Source organism: Pholcus phalangioides, unplaced genomic scaffold (assembly GCF_987345545.1).
Source record: "Pholcus phalangioides strain wild (caught in Gottingen) unplaced genomic scaffold, Ppha-v1.0 ptg000007l_1, whole genome shotgun sequence".
In the NCBI taxonomy this organism is placed as follows: domain Eukaryota; kingdom Metazoa; phylum Arthropoda; class Arachnida; order Araneae; family Pholcidae; genus Pholcus; species Pholcus phalangioides.
In genome coordinates this window covers 4,018,001-4,036,673 of record NW_028301600.1, presented here as the reverse complement: position 1 = coordinate 4,036,673, position 18,673 = coordinate 4,018,001, and the positions used below count along the sequence as shown (strand labels likewise).

Genomic DNA, 18,673 nt, shown 5'->3' with positions numbered 1-18,673 from the left:
TCAATTTTCCTTCTTGTTTTTCAGTTATATTCAGAAAGAAATTGTTGCAAAATGGGAGCAAATATCAGGACATTCAACACTATGTTTGGCGATTTAACACTCGGTATTCGGCGACATTGACGATTTAACACTCGTTATTTGGCGAAATTTACAAGTTAACACTCATAATTCGGCGGACTAGCTCTTTTATTCATGAAATGGATTTTTTTCCCTCGAAACATCAGAATTTGACACAATGACGGTCGACCATAGTAATTTCTGCTGCTTGCAGTGGCAATTTTTTTTTCTTTTCTTTTTTTGAAAACGGAAACTGTGGTCGGTTGTTGAAAAACACTAGAGTAAACCATCTTCAGTTGCACAATCAAGGACATGATCACGGTTTCTGATACAGAAATTCTTTAAAATTAAGTTTTTTAAATTTCCTTCTTGTTTTTCAGTTATACTCAGAAAGAAACTGTTGCAAAATGGGAGCAAATTTCAGGACATTCAACACAATGTTTGGCGATTTAACACTCTTTATTTTGAGAAATTTACAAGTTAACACTCATAATTCAGCGGATTAGCTCTTTTATTCATGAAATGGATTTTTTTCCCACGAAACATCAGAATTTGACGCAATGATGGTCGACCATAGTAATTTCTGCTGCTTGTGTGTGCAGTGACATTTTTTTTTCTTTTTCTGAAAACGGAAACCGCGGTCAGTTGTTGAGAAACACTGAACTAGAGTAAACCATCTTCAGCTGTAGGATTAAGGATATGATCAGGGTTTCACAATGAAAAGCCTGATGAGGGGCCGATAATTTGAATAAAGAGCTGCGGTTACCACAATCAGATTTTCGGGGACAAAATCGAGAGCGGGAACTTGCTGGGAAAATCCAATACGCATCTGAAATCAATTTCAATCCTCCAAATTTTGTAGAGGACGGAAAATACTCTTTCAAATTTTGCATAACTTTTTTTTTCATAAGATAAAATACTGCTCAAAAAAAGAAAAAATTTTTAAAATATTAATAAAAATTTTTTTTTAATACCTCCCCTTAAAATTTTGGAGAGTAAAATTATTCTTCAAAATTATTTTCCCGGATAATTCTAAGTGCGACTATGGAAGGGGTGGTGCTGAAGTACAAAGGAATAAAACATGCTATCTGGGAAAGAATCGTTTCATGGCACGTGGAAACAAAACTTTTTTTGTGCTCTTTTCCGAAAATCTGGGAATTTAATGCACTGAGCGCGTCATTGTACACACTAAGAAAATGAAACAGCTAATCACTCGCGGCGTGATATGAATGATATCAGGGCCCGGTGGTTGAGAAAGACTGCTCTAAGGCCGGGATTACATTATAAGTTTTTAAAAATAGCTTTTGAAAAATTCAACCAATAAGATTATCGGTTGCATTTGCACAAATGTAATCTATGAGTTTTATTGGTTGGATTTTTCAAGTTTTATAAAAGGGATTTTATCAAACCTTTATAGTGTAATCCCGGCCTAAGGTACATACAAGGCAGGTATAAAAGTATTTTGAGGAATTTCCAAAAAAAAGAAAAGAAAACAAGAGAGAGAGAGAGAGAGAGAGAGAGAGAGCGCTATTTGAAGCAGAAAAATACAAAAATACACTATAGGAGCAAGATGTTAATTTTGGCGCAGAGTTCCCACCACTGCATCATTTTCTGGCAGGGGAATGATAGTTACAACTTAGCTAACTTCTTTATTTCAATTTCATTGTCAATTTTTTTGACAGCCCTTCTTTTCCCGTTTTTCTCAGCATATCAGAAGTGGGTGTGGCCACTGTAGCCCGACCAATCAGGTGTCGTTAATCTCTTAGCTGAGCTGGTCGTCGGCAGAGCTGTTCCAATACCTTCTAGAGCAGGTGTTGGCTGTTCCCACTTGCTACAGGGTGGCCTTGTTTTCCTTTTCCCTTCTTTTTTCCAGGGCCTTTTTTTCAGCATCAAGTACTACTCATCATCAATCATTCATCAACCTTAGCAGGAAATATTTCAGGGTGCGGGAAAAGTCTACTTGTCTTTTAGAAACAGCTGGAACGATTTTAAGGAGTTTTTAAGCGTCCTTAAAAAGGAAATGAAAATTAATGACTATTTAAGGAGTTTTTAAGCACCATATGAACCCTGTATATATATATATGCATACATTGAGTACATGTTCTGTGTCCCCCCCCCCCCCCTGGAAAAAGTTGAAATGACAGCCCAGCTATATACTCAAACTTTATAATCTTGGCTTGGATGTACAATTGCTCAAATGGTTGGAAGCTTTTTTAAAAAATAAAAAAAAAATTGTTCATTCTAACCCTTTGACTACTGGCGGTACTTTGAGGGAAGTACCATTTTCTTTTCAACCCCATAAATTTTCTAATCAACCTCCTTATACAAAGGTGTAATGGAGTAAAACACTGCACCACACAAAGCGTTCCTAACAAATGTATAAAACAAATTACGATTTTCTTTGCAGTAAAATAAATGTACCACATGAATAAAATAAATATTCATGTAACTGTATTATTCAAAATATTTGAGAGAGTGAGAGAATTGGTATTTTTTATTTTTATTGTAAATGGTGACAGTACCAAGTTCATTAATTTGTTGTGCGCTAAATAATAATTTTTTTTTTAAATATTTTTTGTTTTTATGCTTTAATTAGAACTAAAATGACCTACCAAAAAATTTACAAGACACTTATTTCATTTTTTCATAATGTGGTAAATAAAGGATTAAAGACCATATCTCTTCATTTGTCACCGTAAATTCTGTTACATCTCTAGGAGAGATCAGTCCTCATGCCTATATACATATATATATATTTATTTATTTATTAATATAAATTAAGAACAATATATATAATCTCCCAGAAACCCTATAATTTACTGTACCATCAATCACGAGTTGGATAAAAAAGCTTTTTCAACTTAATCTGAATTTCACCTGTAACTGGTGCTCACGATGGTACAAAAAAAAGTGCCTCTTAACAATTTTTTTTGTTTATGTTATAGTATTTTTATGAGAGTTTCTCGTAAAATATTTCTTTCCGAATTCTACTCTATAATAGCTTGATTATATGTCCCAAATTTTTCAAATTAAACACCTCGGCATCATTATCTTGGCAAACCTATGATGGCTTAACAAGATAATGACATTCCTCTATACCTTAACCCTCATATCTTCAGACTTTTCTTCCTTCGCAGCAACCTTAAACATTCTACTACTGATGTTCAACTCCTCTGTTACCAAACTTACATTTCTCTGTAACCAACCTTATTCTCCCATGTATCTGAAATCTGGAACCCCTACACATTAACCCTCTATGGTCTCATGTATATTTGAATATACATGGTTTAAAACACCCATTATATCAATTTCTTTGCTCAGTTTTTTTTTTATTTCAGAAATTACATCTTTTAGTTCAAAATACAGCTGTATAAAGGCAAAATTTTTATTACTAGAAAGAGTTGGTTCCCTGTTGGTGTAATGTTTTGAGAGCTGTTGAAATTTTGCATTCAGAAATTTGGAAAATCACACCAAATTCAGGGAATCTGAAATAAAATTCAAGGAAACAACTATTCAACTTTGCGGAGTAAGATTTTACCTATTTAGAGATAAGAGTAAAATAAAGGAAAAGTGTATTTTACCCTTATAATTAACCATTTTAGCTAATTAAAAAATCTATTCTAACTAAACTGCTGAGTTGGTGTATTGTTTCAGTAAAAAATTTGCTAACACTACCAATTTACATCTGTTTTTGTTAAAATAAAAAATTCTCAATACATTTTTACAGGGGTGAATCAAAAATAAATCCACCCATTTTATCCATGACTGTTAGTCTTCCTTTGTTTTTACTTCTGAACCTAAATCTGAACTTAATCTTCACCCTCTCATAGCTCACCAACTTATTTCCGATTAACTATGCTATGTAAGATTCTCCATGGTTATCAAAACTTTGATACTTCTGATATTTTAACTAAGCTATCTTATTTCTCAAACAGACTTAACCATACCTAAAAATTAAATCCTGGTTTAGCTTCTCTACTACAACTGTTTTAAATATAGTTTCTTTCATCACACCATAGTTGACTGGAACAAATCTCCCTTTGCTAAAATTGATTCTCCAGTGACTGCTAAATTTTTGCATGATTTCTCATATATCTGTCACAATCAAGCACATTCTCTTGAATAACGTTTGGCCATCAATATTGCACAAATAAATTTAAATAAATAAAAAAAAGCAGTTATACATGAATAAACTCTCGGTAAATAAAGATTGGGAAAAGAATCATTTTATTGATAATTTTCGATTTTCTTTTTTATCTACTATCTGAGATTTTATATTTATTACATTAAGAGGATTTTCTTAGCATATAGTTTATACATGTCCCGTAATGTTCAGGCCATATGGTGCCCATATACAGGGTGCATGGGTAATAGGGGGGTATGGTATTTTACTGGCAAACTGTTGATCCTATAGGCATACTTCCAGTTAAAAAAAGTATCCAAATAATGTGTAGTAATCAAATATGAAAAGAAGTTTTTTGTATAGTTATTAAAATAAAAATGTTAACTTTTTATATGAACACCCTATGCTCAAGAACCTAATGACAAAGTTGTTTCCTTGTCTCTCCTGATGCCAACAAAAAAAATCCACGTTTCTAAGTGCAATGTTCACTAAGATATTAGAATTTGAAAAACCAAGGAGAGTTGGGAAAAAATTACATTAAATGCAGGTAAAATGGTTTACCCATATTTAACACTGTTTTTTCCCAACTTTCCTCCATTTTTTTGAATCTAAATATCTCAGCAAATACTGCACTTGGAAGCATGGAATTTTTTTCGGTTGGCATCAGGAGAGACAGGGCAACAACTTTGTAATTGAGTTCTTGAGCACAGGGTGTATGTATAAAAAGAGAGATAATATTTTTATTATAATAACTACAAACCCTTGCAACATGAATAACATATCTGAGTACATCATGTTATTTGGATACTTCTTCTAATTAGAGGTATGCCTCTAGAATCAATGGTTCAGAAGTAAAATACCATATGCCCTGTTACCTATGCATTCCATGTAATAGAGTATGCTCATGATAATTATACTGATAAATCAGAATGAAATAATAACAAAAAAAAATTATTCTACATTTATTTGCTTACCATCTTCTAAATGATACTCTCTATCTCCAAGTAACTGGCTAGGTAAAAGACATTTTGGATTCATAATTTTATTGATTTTGCTTTCTACTATGTCAATAAGGTTCAAGGCTTCCTGTTTGAAAAGAGAGTAAAAGGGAAAATCCATATGAATATAAATATGTGCAAAAATAATGAAACAATGTAGTTATGTCATATTTTTAGAAATTGCTTAGCACACATTTAAACACAACTCCTGGAAAAAAATATTTAACAATGGGACGATAAAATCAACAGAATGAAAAAAAAACATCCATTACAAACTAGTGAATGCTTTGAATGAAATTAATGAAATAAGATCATTAGACTCATAAATAGCATCTTAAAACTAGACAAATTTTGCTTCAATTTTAAAATAATGTATGCAAAAAACTGTTACTTTGAAAAAAAAAATCTAATATTCAAACAAAATGACGTTCAAAATTTTTTTTTTTTAATAGTAACAAGGAAATATACAGCATACTAGCTGATTGTTGTTAAGCCATTTATGAAGTTTTTGTCTTGAAATGTTTCAAAATATTCCTAAACATGAAAAATAAAATTGAAAATTTTATTAAACAGAGCATAAAACCATGTTAAAAAATAAGAAAACACAAATGGAAGAGGCAGATTGATGAGTACTTTCTTTCTGATTACCACAATTAAATCTGAACTATACAGGCTGTCTCAAATTCTTGCACAGTGGACATTTCTGCAACCATTAACATTAGAGTTACTCCCAAAATATCTTAAATTTCTTAATACATAAAAAATATAAAATTAACTTTTTATGTAGACCCTATGTGCTGAAACTTCCAGTTAGTGAAATGTAAATGCGGCTCTGAGAAGTCATTTGCAAAAAAATGCATATTATTAAGTGCAATAAAAATGGAGATATTTGAGGTTTTCAGAATAAATTGCCATTGTTTGAGGATGTGGTTCACAAATGGCAAAGCATAAATGAAATTCGAATTTGTAAAAATACTGTAATTGTCAAAATAGTTGTCAAAAAATGTAATTGTTATTTATAAATTAATAAAAACATAAAATGGTTGAGTTCATTCCAATTGTGTACAGTCCCTAAAAATGACAACTTTTAAGCCAATGAGAACTTGCCAACACAGTTATAAGTTGCCAAAACATATTGATTTTATATATTTATAATATGTTGATATATGTGAAATCCTGTTTGAAGGCTAGAGAGTGTAACGTGCAGAGAAGTGATATTGAAACCATATGGGTTGAACTTGCGAACAAAAGACGTTATAAACTTATTGTTGGGGTTTGTTACAATCCACCGAATAGGGATCCAAACAACATCGCCAAATTTCATGATGAAATTTATTACATGTGTAAGCGTAAGAGGGTTCTCATACTAGGAGATTTCAACTATCCAGGTGTTCATTGAGAGAAACTTTCATCTAGAGATCAGTATGAAAGAGACTTTTTTAAGTTGGTGTTCGAAAATTTTTTGTATCGGCATGTATCAGAAGCCACTAAGGGTACTGCTATTTTGGATTTGGTTCTTATTAGTTCTGAGGATCTTGTTGAATATGTTTCTGTGAAAAAAAAGAGTTTTCTTCCAGTGATCATCGTATAGTCAGATTTCACTGTAACTTTTCCTCGGGTAAGGATGATAACAAAACACTGGTTCGTTGTTTCCGGAGAACTAACTTTGATGTTTTGAGAGGAAGGTTAGCGTAAGTTTTCAAAGACCGGTTGGAATCAGTAGGGGTGGTAAGTCAATGGGAAGAATTTAGTACAAAGCTGTCCTCTGTTTTGCACGACGTCATACCCTTTGTTCAAAGAAAGCGTGTTTGTACATCGCACCCTCTATGGTTCACGGATAGCGTGCGGAACCTTTATCTTGAAAAGAAAAGAGCATTCAGGGAGAATAAAAGTGGACGAGGTGACCTATCATTGTTTACTGATAAAAGAAGACTGTTGAAGAAAGCGATAAGGGATAGTAAAAAGGAAATTGAATCTAGGTTGGCAAATAACTTTGGCTCTGACCCAAAATCATTTTTTCGATACGTCAATAATGGATGTAAGGGGACAGTTGGCCCCCTCTCGATAGGAGGCTCTAGGGTAGAGAGCAATGTAGGCATGTGTAGTGCTTTCAATGACTTTTTTGCATTGGTTTTTAATGGAGATAATGATATTTGATGTACAGGTGTTGCATTGGGTAATAAAACCCTCAACGATATTCAAGTAGAATACGTGGAGGTCCTAAATCTTCTAAGAAATGTATGTGCAAGCAAAGCACCAGGACCAGATTATATCCATCCCAGGGTCCTCAGGGAATGTGCTAATGAATTGTTGTGGCCAGTCGCACAGATATACAGGAGTAGTGTTGCTGAGGGTATCGTCCCAAGAGATTGGAAACTTGCTAACGTTGTTCCGATATTTAAGAAGGGTAGTAGAGAAGCAGTGTCAAATTATCGTCCAGTGAGTTTGACGAGCTCCCTCTCGAAAATTTTGGAAATTATCATCAAAAGGCAGTTTGTAAAGTGGATAGACGAGAATAATGTATTGTCGGATAATCAGCATGGGTTCAGGAAGGGAAAGCATGGGCGGAGATACGGGGGGGGGGGGCAAAGGTGGAGTCGACTGATCTAATGTATATATGTACACAGTGGCGTCGGAGCCGGGGGTGCTGTGGGTGCTCGAGCACCCACGGAAGTTTGTAGAACGGGTTCGAGCACCCACAGAATTGATTCAAAAATCGAAATTTCCTGCATGAATCTCAAGACGGGCACCCACAGGTTCGAAACACTTCCGACGCCCCTGTATGTACATACGAATTGACATCATCATCATCTTGCCCCCCCGGCAATAATGACCATGCCCCCCCCCCCCAGACTTCCAAGTTTATCTCCGCCTATGAGGGGAAGTCGTGTGTAATTAACAGCCTTTGCTTCTATGATCACGTGACTAAGGCTTTGGGTAAGAAAAATGTAGATGTTGTTCACCTTGATTTCCAGAAGGCATGCGATCGGGTCCAACATGAAAAACTCTTGAAGCGTTTACACGAGATTGGAATTGGGGGCAACTTGCTGAAACGGATAGAATCGTGGTTAAGAGATAGGTCGCAACGAGTTATGGTGAAAGGGGAATTCTCTGGTTGGACAGACGTCACAAGTGGAGTTCCTCAGGGAAGTGTCCTTGGCCCCATACTTTTTTCACTTTTTATAGATAAACTCGATCACGGCATCGATGGGAGTACTAGCAAATTCGCAGATGATGTGAAGCTAATGGGGGTAATCGGGAATGAAAGCGATAGAGAGTTGCTCCAGACCAACTTAAACAGGATTGCAGCATGGGCAAATGAATGGAGCATGACGTTTAGTGTTGACAAGTGCATGATCGCGCATTTTGGTTCGAACAACCCCCGGTTAATGAGTTACGAGTTGAATGGTGTCACTATCCCAGATGCAACTAGGGTCACCGATTTGGGAATTCTCATTGATGAGCGACTTCGGTTTTCTGAACATTGTTCAGCGGTGGTCAAAAAAGCAAATAGAATATTTGGTTTCATTTTCAAAAAGGTCTCTTCGTATTCTCCTAAAGTCATTCTTCCGCTTTTTCGAGGCTTAGTTCATCTTGGACTGGAGTATGCTATAAGGTTTTGGAGACCATACCTACAGAGGAACATAGACTTGGTTGAAGGGGTGCAGAGAAGAGCTACGCGTGCCTTTATTGGCACACGGGGCTTGAGTTATGAAGAGAAACTTCATTTTTTGAATATGTTTACATTGGATGAACGCAGGTGTCGAGGAGATATGATCGAAGTGTTCAAAATTTTCAATGGGATGGATAGGATGGACCATGAACTTTTAGTACACCGTCAATCGACTGCCTGTGCAAGGGGACACCAGTATCGATTGGTGAGGGACAATACAAGGTTATGGTGTCGCAGGGAATTTTTCTCTAATAGGGTTGTTAATAAATGGAATAGCTTACCCCCGGAGGTAGTAAATTGTAACACAATTGACACGTTTAAAAAGAAATACGATAAACATGTTGGGGTAAATCGAGAAGCTATCCATTCTTAGAATAAGACAACCATAAGTATTCTTTATGGGCATTGTATAATATTTTATCATGTGTATATATTGTTTATAATTTGTGTTAATTGCATTTTTAATTGGGTAGCTGTATTTTTGAAATACTGCAAGTAGGGGTCCCGTACCCTCCAAATGATGATTAAAAATTAAAAACATTTTTTGTAAAAAGAAATTAAAATATATTGAAAGAAAATACTTTTTTATAGGTTAACAAATCAATATAAATTCAAAATGTTAATTTATGTTAATTTAAAATGCATTTTTGCAGTAGTAACTCAGAATGTGTGTCTTTGGAAAGATTCCTTGTGCCTTTGAAAGGTCAATCCTGTGTATGCTTTTGATGGGCGCTTGGGCAAAGTGATTTTTCTGAGGCCCCATCTAGCTAATGATACCCACCTTCCAATTTGTATACTTATTCTCAAAAATTTTAACCAGATATAATTATCACTCGGCATTCATCGGGAAGACACTCAGTTAGCCAAATTATACATAATAAGGACATGAACTTGAAATGTCTAAATCTGCAGGTATACTCTAGTATGGATCATAAGTGGATCAACTGTGTAATTTGACCCACCACAGAAGCTAAAGAAGGCTACCACAGATCTAGATTGCAAACAATCCAGGTCCTCCACAGCTAGCATAGTTTCTAAAAGATCTTTCTTATTACCCAAGCTCCTGGCATTTATTAGCACACATTTTATTTGCCCTGTGACTTAGTGTCAATCAAGAAGCCATCCAAGTCAAAGGTGGGTAATTCACCATCAGTACTGTTGTGATTATCATCAACTAACCCGCATTCCAGACTATGTGGTCTGGGAGTAAAAAACCTGACCTAAGCCTATCATAAACCTCCCAGACCCCCCTCCTATTCAGACATTTCTGATTCTATTTAGCATGTGTTTCAGTTCAGAAACATCTATTATTTCTGAAAAGCTGATGTTTTCAACATGCTTAGTTTTTGATCAGTGTTGCAAAACAGATAAAAATGTCTTTCTCCTGGCATTATGCAACCAGAAGAAAAGTTTGATCATAAGTTAGGGGGGGGGGGGAAAGTAAGCAAAATCTAAATTTCTTGCATCTTTCAACATAAAGCTACAATAATGTTCCATCTGAAGAATTTGTTTTGAGAATGCAACTCATGCTAAAGCAAAACAGAGACAAATTATAAATCTGTTGTCCTCATAAAATTTATGAAAAAAGAAGTGAGAAACACAAATAAAAAAAGAAAAATATAATTTTAAAAAAAATTATTCAGAGTATCAGAGCTTGTCCAAATTGAAAATAAAATACCAAAATATAAGGAACATATTGTTAGTGTCAAGTGCTGAAACAGGCAAAATGCCTCGCCAGATTTGCTTATCTCCTAACATGGTTAAATTTAAATTAATTATTTTCACCATAATTTTTAACTAATTCCATTGAAACCATTCAAGTCAGAGGTGGGTAATTCCCGTCAGTAGTGTTGCTATTATCATTAACTTACCCTCATGCCCGTGTACTTGGTCTGGGAGTAAATAACCTGACCTAAGTCTATCGTAAACCTCCCAGACCTCCCTTCTATTCAGATTAATTCCATCCTAACGAAGCCACCTATTGGTAAGTGCAGAAACCTCGAAGAATATGACCCCAAGTGAGGAGCAAATGTCCTTCAGGCCTAAATTGAAATGGTGTGGATCCTACTCCTATATCCCCTATTACCAGTTGGCAGTACTGAAATCACTGCCACATCTGAACCTCCCTCCCGAGCTAATAATAGTAAGTCCTGGTACTCTGACAGAGACTCACTAATATCCGCTCCTACCGGATTTGTTCACACTCACAGGATTACATGCTCTGGGAACATCGACGATTAAAAACATCTCGAACTTTACTAATCTTTCTCCCCCCCCCCCACCCAGGAAGACAACAGCACTCTAAACCCGAAAATCCTCACACACTCTGTTCCCTAGTTCCCAACCATATAATTGCCGATGGTTAAACCACCATTACTATCCCCCCTCTACTTCATCCACAACCATTCACCCTCTAAACTGTCGTTGTCAGGGCCGGACTTAGGGGGGTGCAAAAGGTGCCGTCGCAACGGGCTGCAAAATTTCAGGGGCCGCAATTATACCAAACAAAATCTTTTTTTTTTCAGCAGATGTTTTGGAAATTTTTAATTAAAATTTAATTTTTTTCCCATTGAACTATTATTGATTGTGTGAAAGGGGGCTTTCAGTTTAAAGCCCCTATACAGTAACATCATTTTTAGTGTTATCAGGCATGGCTTATTATTTGGCTTATTTCAAAGAGGAAAAGAGGATGCAGGTGGTCGCATTCTTTACCCCTGAAAAAAAGTCCTGGCCTTTCTTTCTGCCATTAAAGAATAACAGAATTAACCAAGAAAAAAAAATACTTAGGGCAGCAAGCGAAAAAGAGCACCACAAAAGAAATCTAGTAACTTTTTCTCCTTGAAAACCTCCCCTCTCCTTGGAGGTTTGTAGCATGGAACCATCTACAGACCATCTGGTATGTAGTGGATATCTCTAGATGATGACTGCCCCGGAGCAAGGCAACTTCGACTGTCCTCCTGATTGTTAATTGCATGCTTTCCTGGGAACGTCTGAAGTGTTATGATGTTTCTCTCAGTCATAAACACTACCATCTGAATCATTCTCTCATACATTCCGGAAGACAGATATATAATGTGTAAATGATAAAGTTTGACAATTTTTACTACTGAACTTCCGAAAAAAAGGTAAGATGTTTCTCTCTCTCTGATTTTTTTTCTCAATTTGATTATCACCTAGTACAGTATCAACATAAGAAATATTTTGTTTCATGAATAGGGGTTCATGCATAGAAACAAAAGAGCACAAAAGGTCAGAAAATTTAGGATGTAGGCTACGTTGCTTGCAGCGGGGCCTCCCAGATACTTTTCCTTCTTCCTGCAGCCACAATAGTTCATTCTCTGATAAGACTGTGTTTGCCTACTATTAAATAAGTTATACAGTCGTATCCCTTTATAACGAACTCCAGGAGACCAAAGAAATCACTTCGTTACAACGAAATTTCATTAAAAAGGAAAAAAAAACCGCAAAAAAAAAAAAACGTAGCAGAATTTGAGTCTAGGGAAAAAAAATATTAAACTCATTTACGTAAACTTATTTACGTTCCACGTAATAAAAAGAATGAAGTTGAATTTTAAAAATAATACAAAGCAACTCAAATCAATTAAACACTGAAGTTTTTTGCATAAGTTTTACTTAATTAACATTTTAGAGACAAATAATCCGTAATTAATAATTTTTTTTTGCACAAGTATTTATGGAAGCCAAGGAAACAAATTCCTCTAAAGCAGTGGTTCTCAACCAGGGGCCCCAGGATATTCCAGGGGGCCATGGAGGAAAATATCACAAAAGGGGAGCCATGGCTGCTGATGAGGGGGCCATGAAGAAATTTACTAAAAGAGTGACCAAAAAAAATTCATTTCAAACAAAATGCATAGAATTTTTTTTTTCGCAATTTTTCCCCTATTTAAGTAACATTAACATAAAAATTTGATTGATTTTTGATTGGTTGGCAGGATATTTCAATGCTGAGCATAAGGATTTGAGTAGTTGAAAGATGAAATTTAACACTTCAAAGATCAAAAATTTTAAGAGTTTCACGAAAAGCACAATGATTTTTTTGTGTGGGTGTAACCAATTTCTCATTAGTAAGGCTCTGATTTTTACCTAAAGATGAAATGTCGCTGCTGATGAGTAGAGCCCAGATTATATGCATTTGCATATTTTGGCCTTTTTTAGCATTAATGCATATAAATGCATAAAATCAAAAAAATTTTCAGCATATGTGCATATTTCTGAAGGTTTATTCAAATACAAATACAAATATACAAATACAACGCCACAACAGGCAAAATGCCCAATGAGGTGACTGATAAAAAGATGCCCATAAAAATATGGATGTCATATATTTCAAAAATACAGCAACCCAATTAAAAATGCAATTAACACAAATTATAAACAATATATACACATGATAAAATATTATACAACGCCCATAAAGAATACTTATGGTTGTCTTATTCTAAGTATGTATAGTTTCTCGATTTACCCCAACAGGCTCATCGTATTTCTCTTTAAACGTGTCCATAACCTTGCATTGTCCCTCACCAATCGATACTAGTGTCCCCTTGTAAAAGCAGTCAATTGGCGGTGTACTAAAAGTTCATGGTCCATCCTATCCATCTCATTGAAAATTTTGAACACTTCAATCATATCTCCTCTACACCTGCGTTCATCTAATGTAAACATATTCAAAAAATGAAGTCTCTCTTCATAACTCAAGTCCTGTGTGCCAATAAGGACACGCGTAGCTCTTCTCTGCACCCCTTCAACTAAGTCTATGTCCCTCTGTAGGTATGGTCTCCAAAACCTTACAGCATACTCCAGTCCAGGACTAACTAAGCCTCGAAAAAGTGGAAGAATGACTTTAGGAGAACGCGAAGAGACCTTTTTGAAAATGAGACCAAGCATTCTATTTGCTTTTTTGACCACCGCTGAACAATGTTCAGAAAACCCAAGTCGCTCGTCAATGAGAATTACCAAATCGGTGACCCTAGTTGCATCAGGGATAGTGATACCATTCAACTCGTAAGAGAACCGTGGGTTGTTCGAACCAAAATGAGCGACCATGCACTTATCAACGCTAAACGTCATGCTCCATTCAATTGCCCATGCTGCAATCCTGTTTAAGTTGGTCTGGAGCAACTTTCTATCGCTTTCATTCCCGATTACCCCCATTAGATTCACATCATCTGCGAATTTGCCTGTAATCCCATCGATACCCTGACTAAGGTTATCGATAAAAAGGGAAAAAAGTATGGGGCCAAGGACACTTTCCTGAGTAACTCCACTTGTGACGTCTGTCCAAACAGAGAATTCCTCGTTCACCATAACTCGTTGCACCCTATCTCTTAACCATGATTCTATCCAATTCAGCAAGTTGCCCCCAATTCCAATCTCATGTAAACGCTTCAAGAGTTTGCCATGTTCGACCCGATCGAATGCTTTCTGGAAATCAAGGTAAACAACGTCGACATTTTTGCTCTTACCCAAAGTCTTAGTTACGTGATCATAGAAGCAAAGGAGGTTAGTTACACATGACTTCCCCTTCCTGAACCCATGCTGATTATCCGACAATACATTATTCTCGTCTATCCACTTCACAAACTGCCTTTTGATGATAATTTCCAAAATTTTCGAGAGGGAGCTCGTCAAACTCACTGGACGATAATTTGACACTGCTTCTCTACTACCCTTCTTAAATATCGGAACAACGTTAGCAAGTTTCCAATCTCTTGGGACGATACCCTCAGCAACACTACTCCTGTATATCTGTGCGACTGGCCCCAACAATTCATTAGCACATTCCCTGAGGACCCTGGGATAGATATCATCTGGTCCTGGTGCTTTGCTTGCACATACCAAGGACCTCCACATCTTCTACTTGAATATCGTTGAGGGTTTTATTACCCCATGCAACACCCGTATATCAAATATCATTATCTCCATTAAAAACCGATGCAAAAAAGTCATTGAAAGCACTACACATGCCTACATTGCTCTCTACACTAGAGCCTCCTATCGAGATGGGGCCAACTGTCCCCTTACATCCATTATTCACATATCAAAAAAATGATTTTGGGTCAGAGCCAATGTTATCTGCCAACCTAGATTCAACTTCCTTTTTACTATCCCTTATTGCTTTCCTCAACAGTCTTCTTTTATCAGTAAACAATGATAGGTCACCTCGTCCACTTTTATACTCTCTGAATGCTCTTTTCTTTTCAAGATAAAGGTTCCGCATGCTATCTGTGAACCATAGAGGGTGCGATGTACAAACACGCTTTTTTCGAACAAAGGGTATGACATCGTGCAAAACAGAGGACAGCTTCGTAATAAATTCGTCCCATTGACTTACCACCCCTACTGATTCCAACCGGTCTTTGAATACTTCCGCTAACCTTCTTCTCAAAACATCAAAGTTAGTTCTCCGAAAACAAGGAACCAGTCTTTTGTTATCAAAAGAGCACACCAAATTTTTCTCATAATTTTTCAAATAAATATTGTTCATAATATTTTCATAACATCGGTTTTTCCCAGCAGGTGAAATTCTGTGAATTAATACATAGTTATAAAGTATTTAATGAATATTAGCCGTTTTATTGAAAGGCTATTCCTAGAGATATATGAAAGTGTTAAATTATTTTTAGAAATAGTGTCGAAATTCTTTTGTTACTGGTATTTTCGTTATTCAGCAGCTACAACAAACTGAAAAATCAAAAAATGCCTGAATAAAAAATATGCAGAAGTTATTTGCATATGTGGTATATATATATATATGAGGGGATATTTTTTTTGTAAATGAATACATGTGCACTAAGAAATAGAAAAGATACCTTTTAAAAACAATTTTTTGTACATATTTCGCGAAATTTTTGACTTTTATAAGATTTTTAGTGCATATTCTGGGGTGTTTAATGCATATTTTGGGATTTTTAAGTGCATATTTGCATATTTTTAGAGTATATTTTGTCACTTTTTTAGTGCATATAATCCGGGCTCTACTGATAAGTTATTAGCTACTACGTTTCTTCTTTAGGTCATAAAAATCAGAGCCCTTGTAATAAGCATGTGTTATCAATAATTATAAAGTTTCGAGAGGGATGTATAGTGTACATTCATCTATGCATACAGTGTCACTTTATTGACAGCGATTGAAAGTAAACTTTATTTGAAGAAAACCTACCAAAAAACATCAAATGCGGATAAAACGGTTTTGTTGGCATCAGAAGAGACGAGGCAAAAACTTTGTAATTGGGTTTTAATCACACGGTGTCCGTAAAAAAAGTTAACATTTTTATTTTAATAACTATATACCCCCTTGCAACATGAATGGCATATCTGAGTATTACACATTATTTGGATAATTTTTCTAATTGAAAGTATTCCTGTAGGTTGAACGCGGTTTGCCAGTAAAATATCATACGTCTTGTTACCTATGCACCCTGTACATTACATATAGTAGTGTCTGTTATGTGAAATTTGTGATGTTTTTAAGCCAACTCACACGTTGTTTCGTTTGCCTGTGGGAGAGAGGTCACGTCATGAACAAAAAAGCCACTTGGAGATAGCTTGTCATCCAACGAGACATCAGATTTTCACGATGAATGTAAAAATCTCACCGTAACAAAATTATAATCAATAAACCGATAATTTTTTTATTTGAAATCTGATTACTTATAATTTCTGATTTGTTTGAAATTCTGATTCACCCAAATTAAAATTTACCCAAGAAAAACCAATTTGTAAATAATTCAAACTTCATCCTGCACAGTAACTTGCTGACATTATGCCGTCTTCAAGCACAATGTTTATATTGATTGAAAATAATTTATCATACATTTTTTTTACTGTGTTGTATTATGTTTATTTTACTTCAAACAATATTTGAACAATTGTCTTTTAACAAGGGAAAACAAACGGGGGGGGGGGGGGTAGGAAATTGATCATGGTCGCAAGGGGGGCCACAGGAACGAGAAATGGTTGAAAGGGGGCCGCCATGGGCAAAAAAAGGTTGAGAACCATTGCTCTAAAGTATACGCATGATCAAACAAATGGTCTGGACCCCCAGGCTGGGATCTTTGTCAGGCCTCCTTGTCACATATTTCAAGGGCCCCAAAGAAGAAAAGAATTGTTATCGGGTCTCCCCGGCTGGAGTTCTGTCAGCCCCACCAGTGTGGGGTCCATGGCTGTTAGTCATGGTGTTTCAGATGGATGTAGCCCATGCTAGAAAAGCAGAGGAAAATTATTTTTTTTTGCTTCTCTACATGCTTCACATCATATGACTCGCCCAGGCATTGGACTATATTGTATATGTATAGCTGACCGATGACTACTCCCAGAGGTCAACAGTTAACGTCATGACTCACCCAAGGCGGAGTAGAAAACAGCTCTGTGAACCCAAATGCTGTTTTGATTTTGTTTTTACACCACAAATGCACTGCAAAAACCATGGCTATTTATTTTACATACATATTTTTTGGTATTCCATTAAATTGACCAGTCACCCTCCCGTCTAGGGTGTGCGAAAGCTGCGGCGACACAAGACTCCGCACTTGGAGGAGTCCCGCATATGTGGGAATGTAAAAAAAAGTATTTTTTTACTATAATACAACAAGGTAGTAATGTTTCAAATATAGAAACAATAGTGATTATTCCAAATAATACATCAGATAAAAGAGAATTATTCACAACTCGAAGGAGCCCTACAGATCGTTTTCTCTTCGGGCTCCGTGTCTGGTAAATGGTGGCCCTGGAAGTGATCTGAGGGACCTCAAATACTTTATTTTGGATTCGAAATCAATTTATATAACCTGGATAATAATGCAGTTATTATAAACCATAATTACAACGGTGGACAGATTAAGTGCAACCAATTTTTCAGTTAGTTTTTGGACCCTTAATACCCCTTAAATTATAAATGTCTCTTTTAGTGCCTATTTGCACGCCTATTTCGGCCATTCTTAGTGCCCAACTAATTCGGGCTCGTTTAATTGCGATCCCAACTATCAACGTGTTTCTGAAATAATAAAAAAAAAAAAGAGTTCTTCTTGAACGGATTTTTTCCCCTCTTCAAGATTTATGTCCGTAACTCGAAAAGTTTATTAGTCGAAGAGAGACTGCATAAAATTTTTTTGGAGGGGCCGCAAAAATGTTTTTGCACCGGGCCGCGAAATTCCTAAGCCCGGCCCTGGTCGTTGTTCATGGAAATTGCTTCTTTATCAACAGGTGGCTCAACGACAAGTGGCTCCATTATAACTGCAGGCTTTCTATAAATACAAATACACGCCACAACAGACAAAATGCCCAACGAGGTGGCTGATAAAAAGATGCCCATAAAAATATGGATGTCACATATTTCAAAAATACAGCAACCCAATTAAAAATGCAATTAACACAAATTATAAAGTAAGTAATAAAAAAGTAATTGTTGTGATGCTTTGCAAAATATTTGTCCATTAACAATTTTCTACACTTTTATTATCATCGGGGGGGGGGAAGGGTGCCAAAGTATAATTTGGCTAAACTTCAAAAATGTTTAGATCCACCCCTGCCAAAACCTAACAGCACACTCTAGCACAGGACAAACTAAGCCTTGGAAAAGTGGAAGAATGACTTTAGGAAAACGCAGAGATACCTTTTTAAGAATGAAAGCAAGCATTCTATTTGCTTTTTTGACCACTGCTGAACAATGTTCAGAGAACCTAAGCTGCTCGTCAATGATAATTCCCAGACTGGTGACCCTAGTTTTGTCTGGGATAGTAAAACCATTCAACTCGTAAGTGAAATGTTGGTTGTTTGAACCAAAATGAGTGACCATGGGTG

The 18,673-nt window shown here is 35.9% G+C and overlaps 1 protein-coding gene across 7 annotated transcripts in view; it reads right to left on the bottom strand.

Moving 5' to 3' along the window:
• Positions 1-18,673, bottom strand: part of Ide (Insulin degrading metalloproteinase) — a 442,696-nt gene that overhangs the window by 91,562 nt on the left and 332,461 nt on the right. For all 7 annotated transcript variants that reach the window (XM_089232551.1, XM_089232550.1, XM_089232552.1 and 4 more), the window contains one exon: positions 5,155-5,266. In XM_089232551.1, the coding sequence (XP_089088677.1) occupies positions 5,155-5,266 (112 nt within the window). The remainder of the gene's footprint in view (positions 1-5,154; positions 5,267-18,673) is intronic.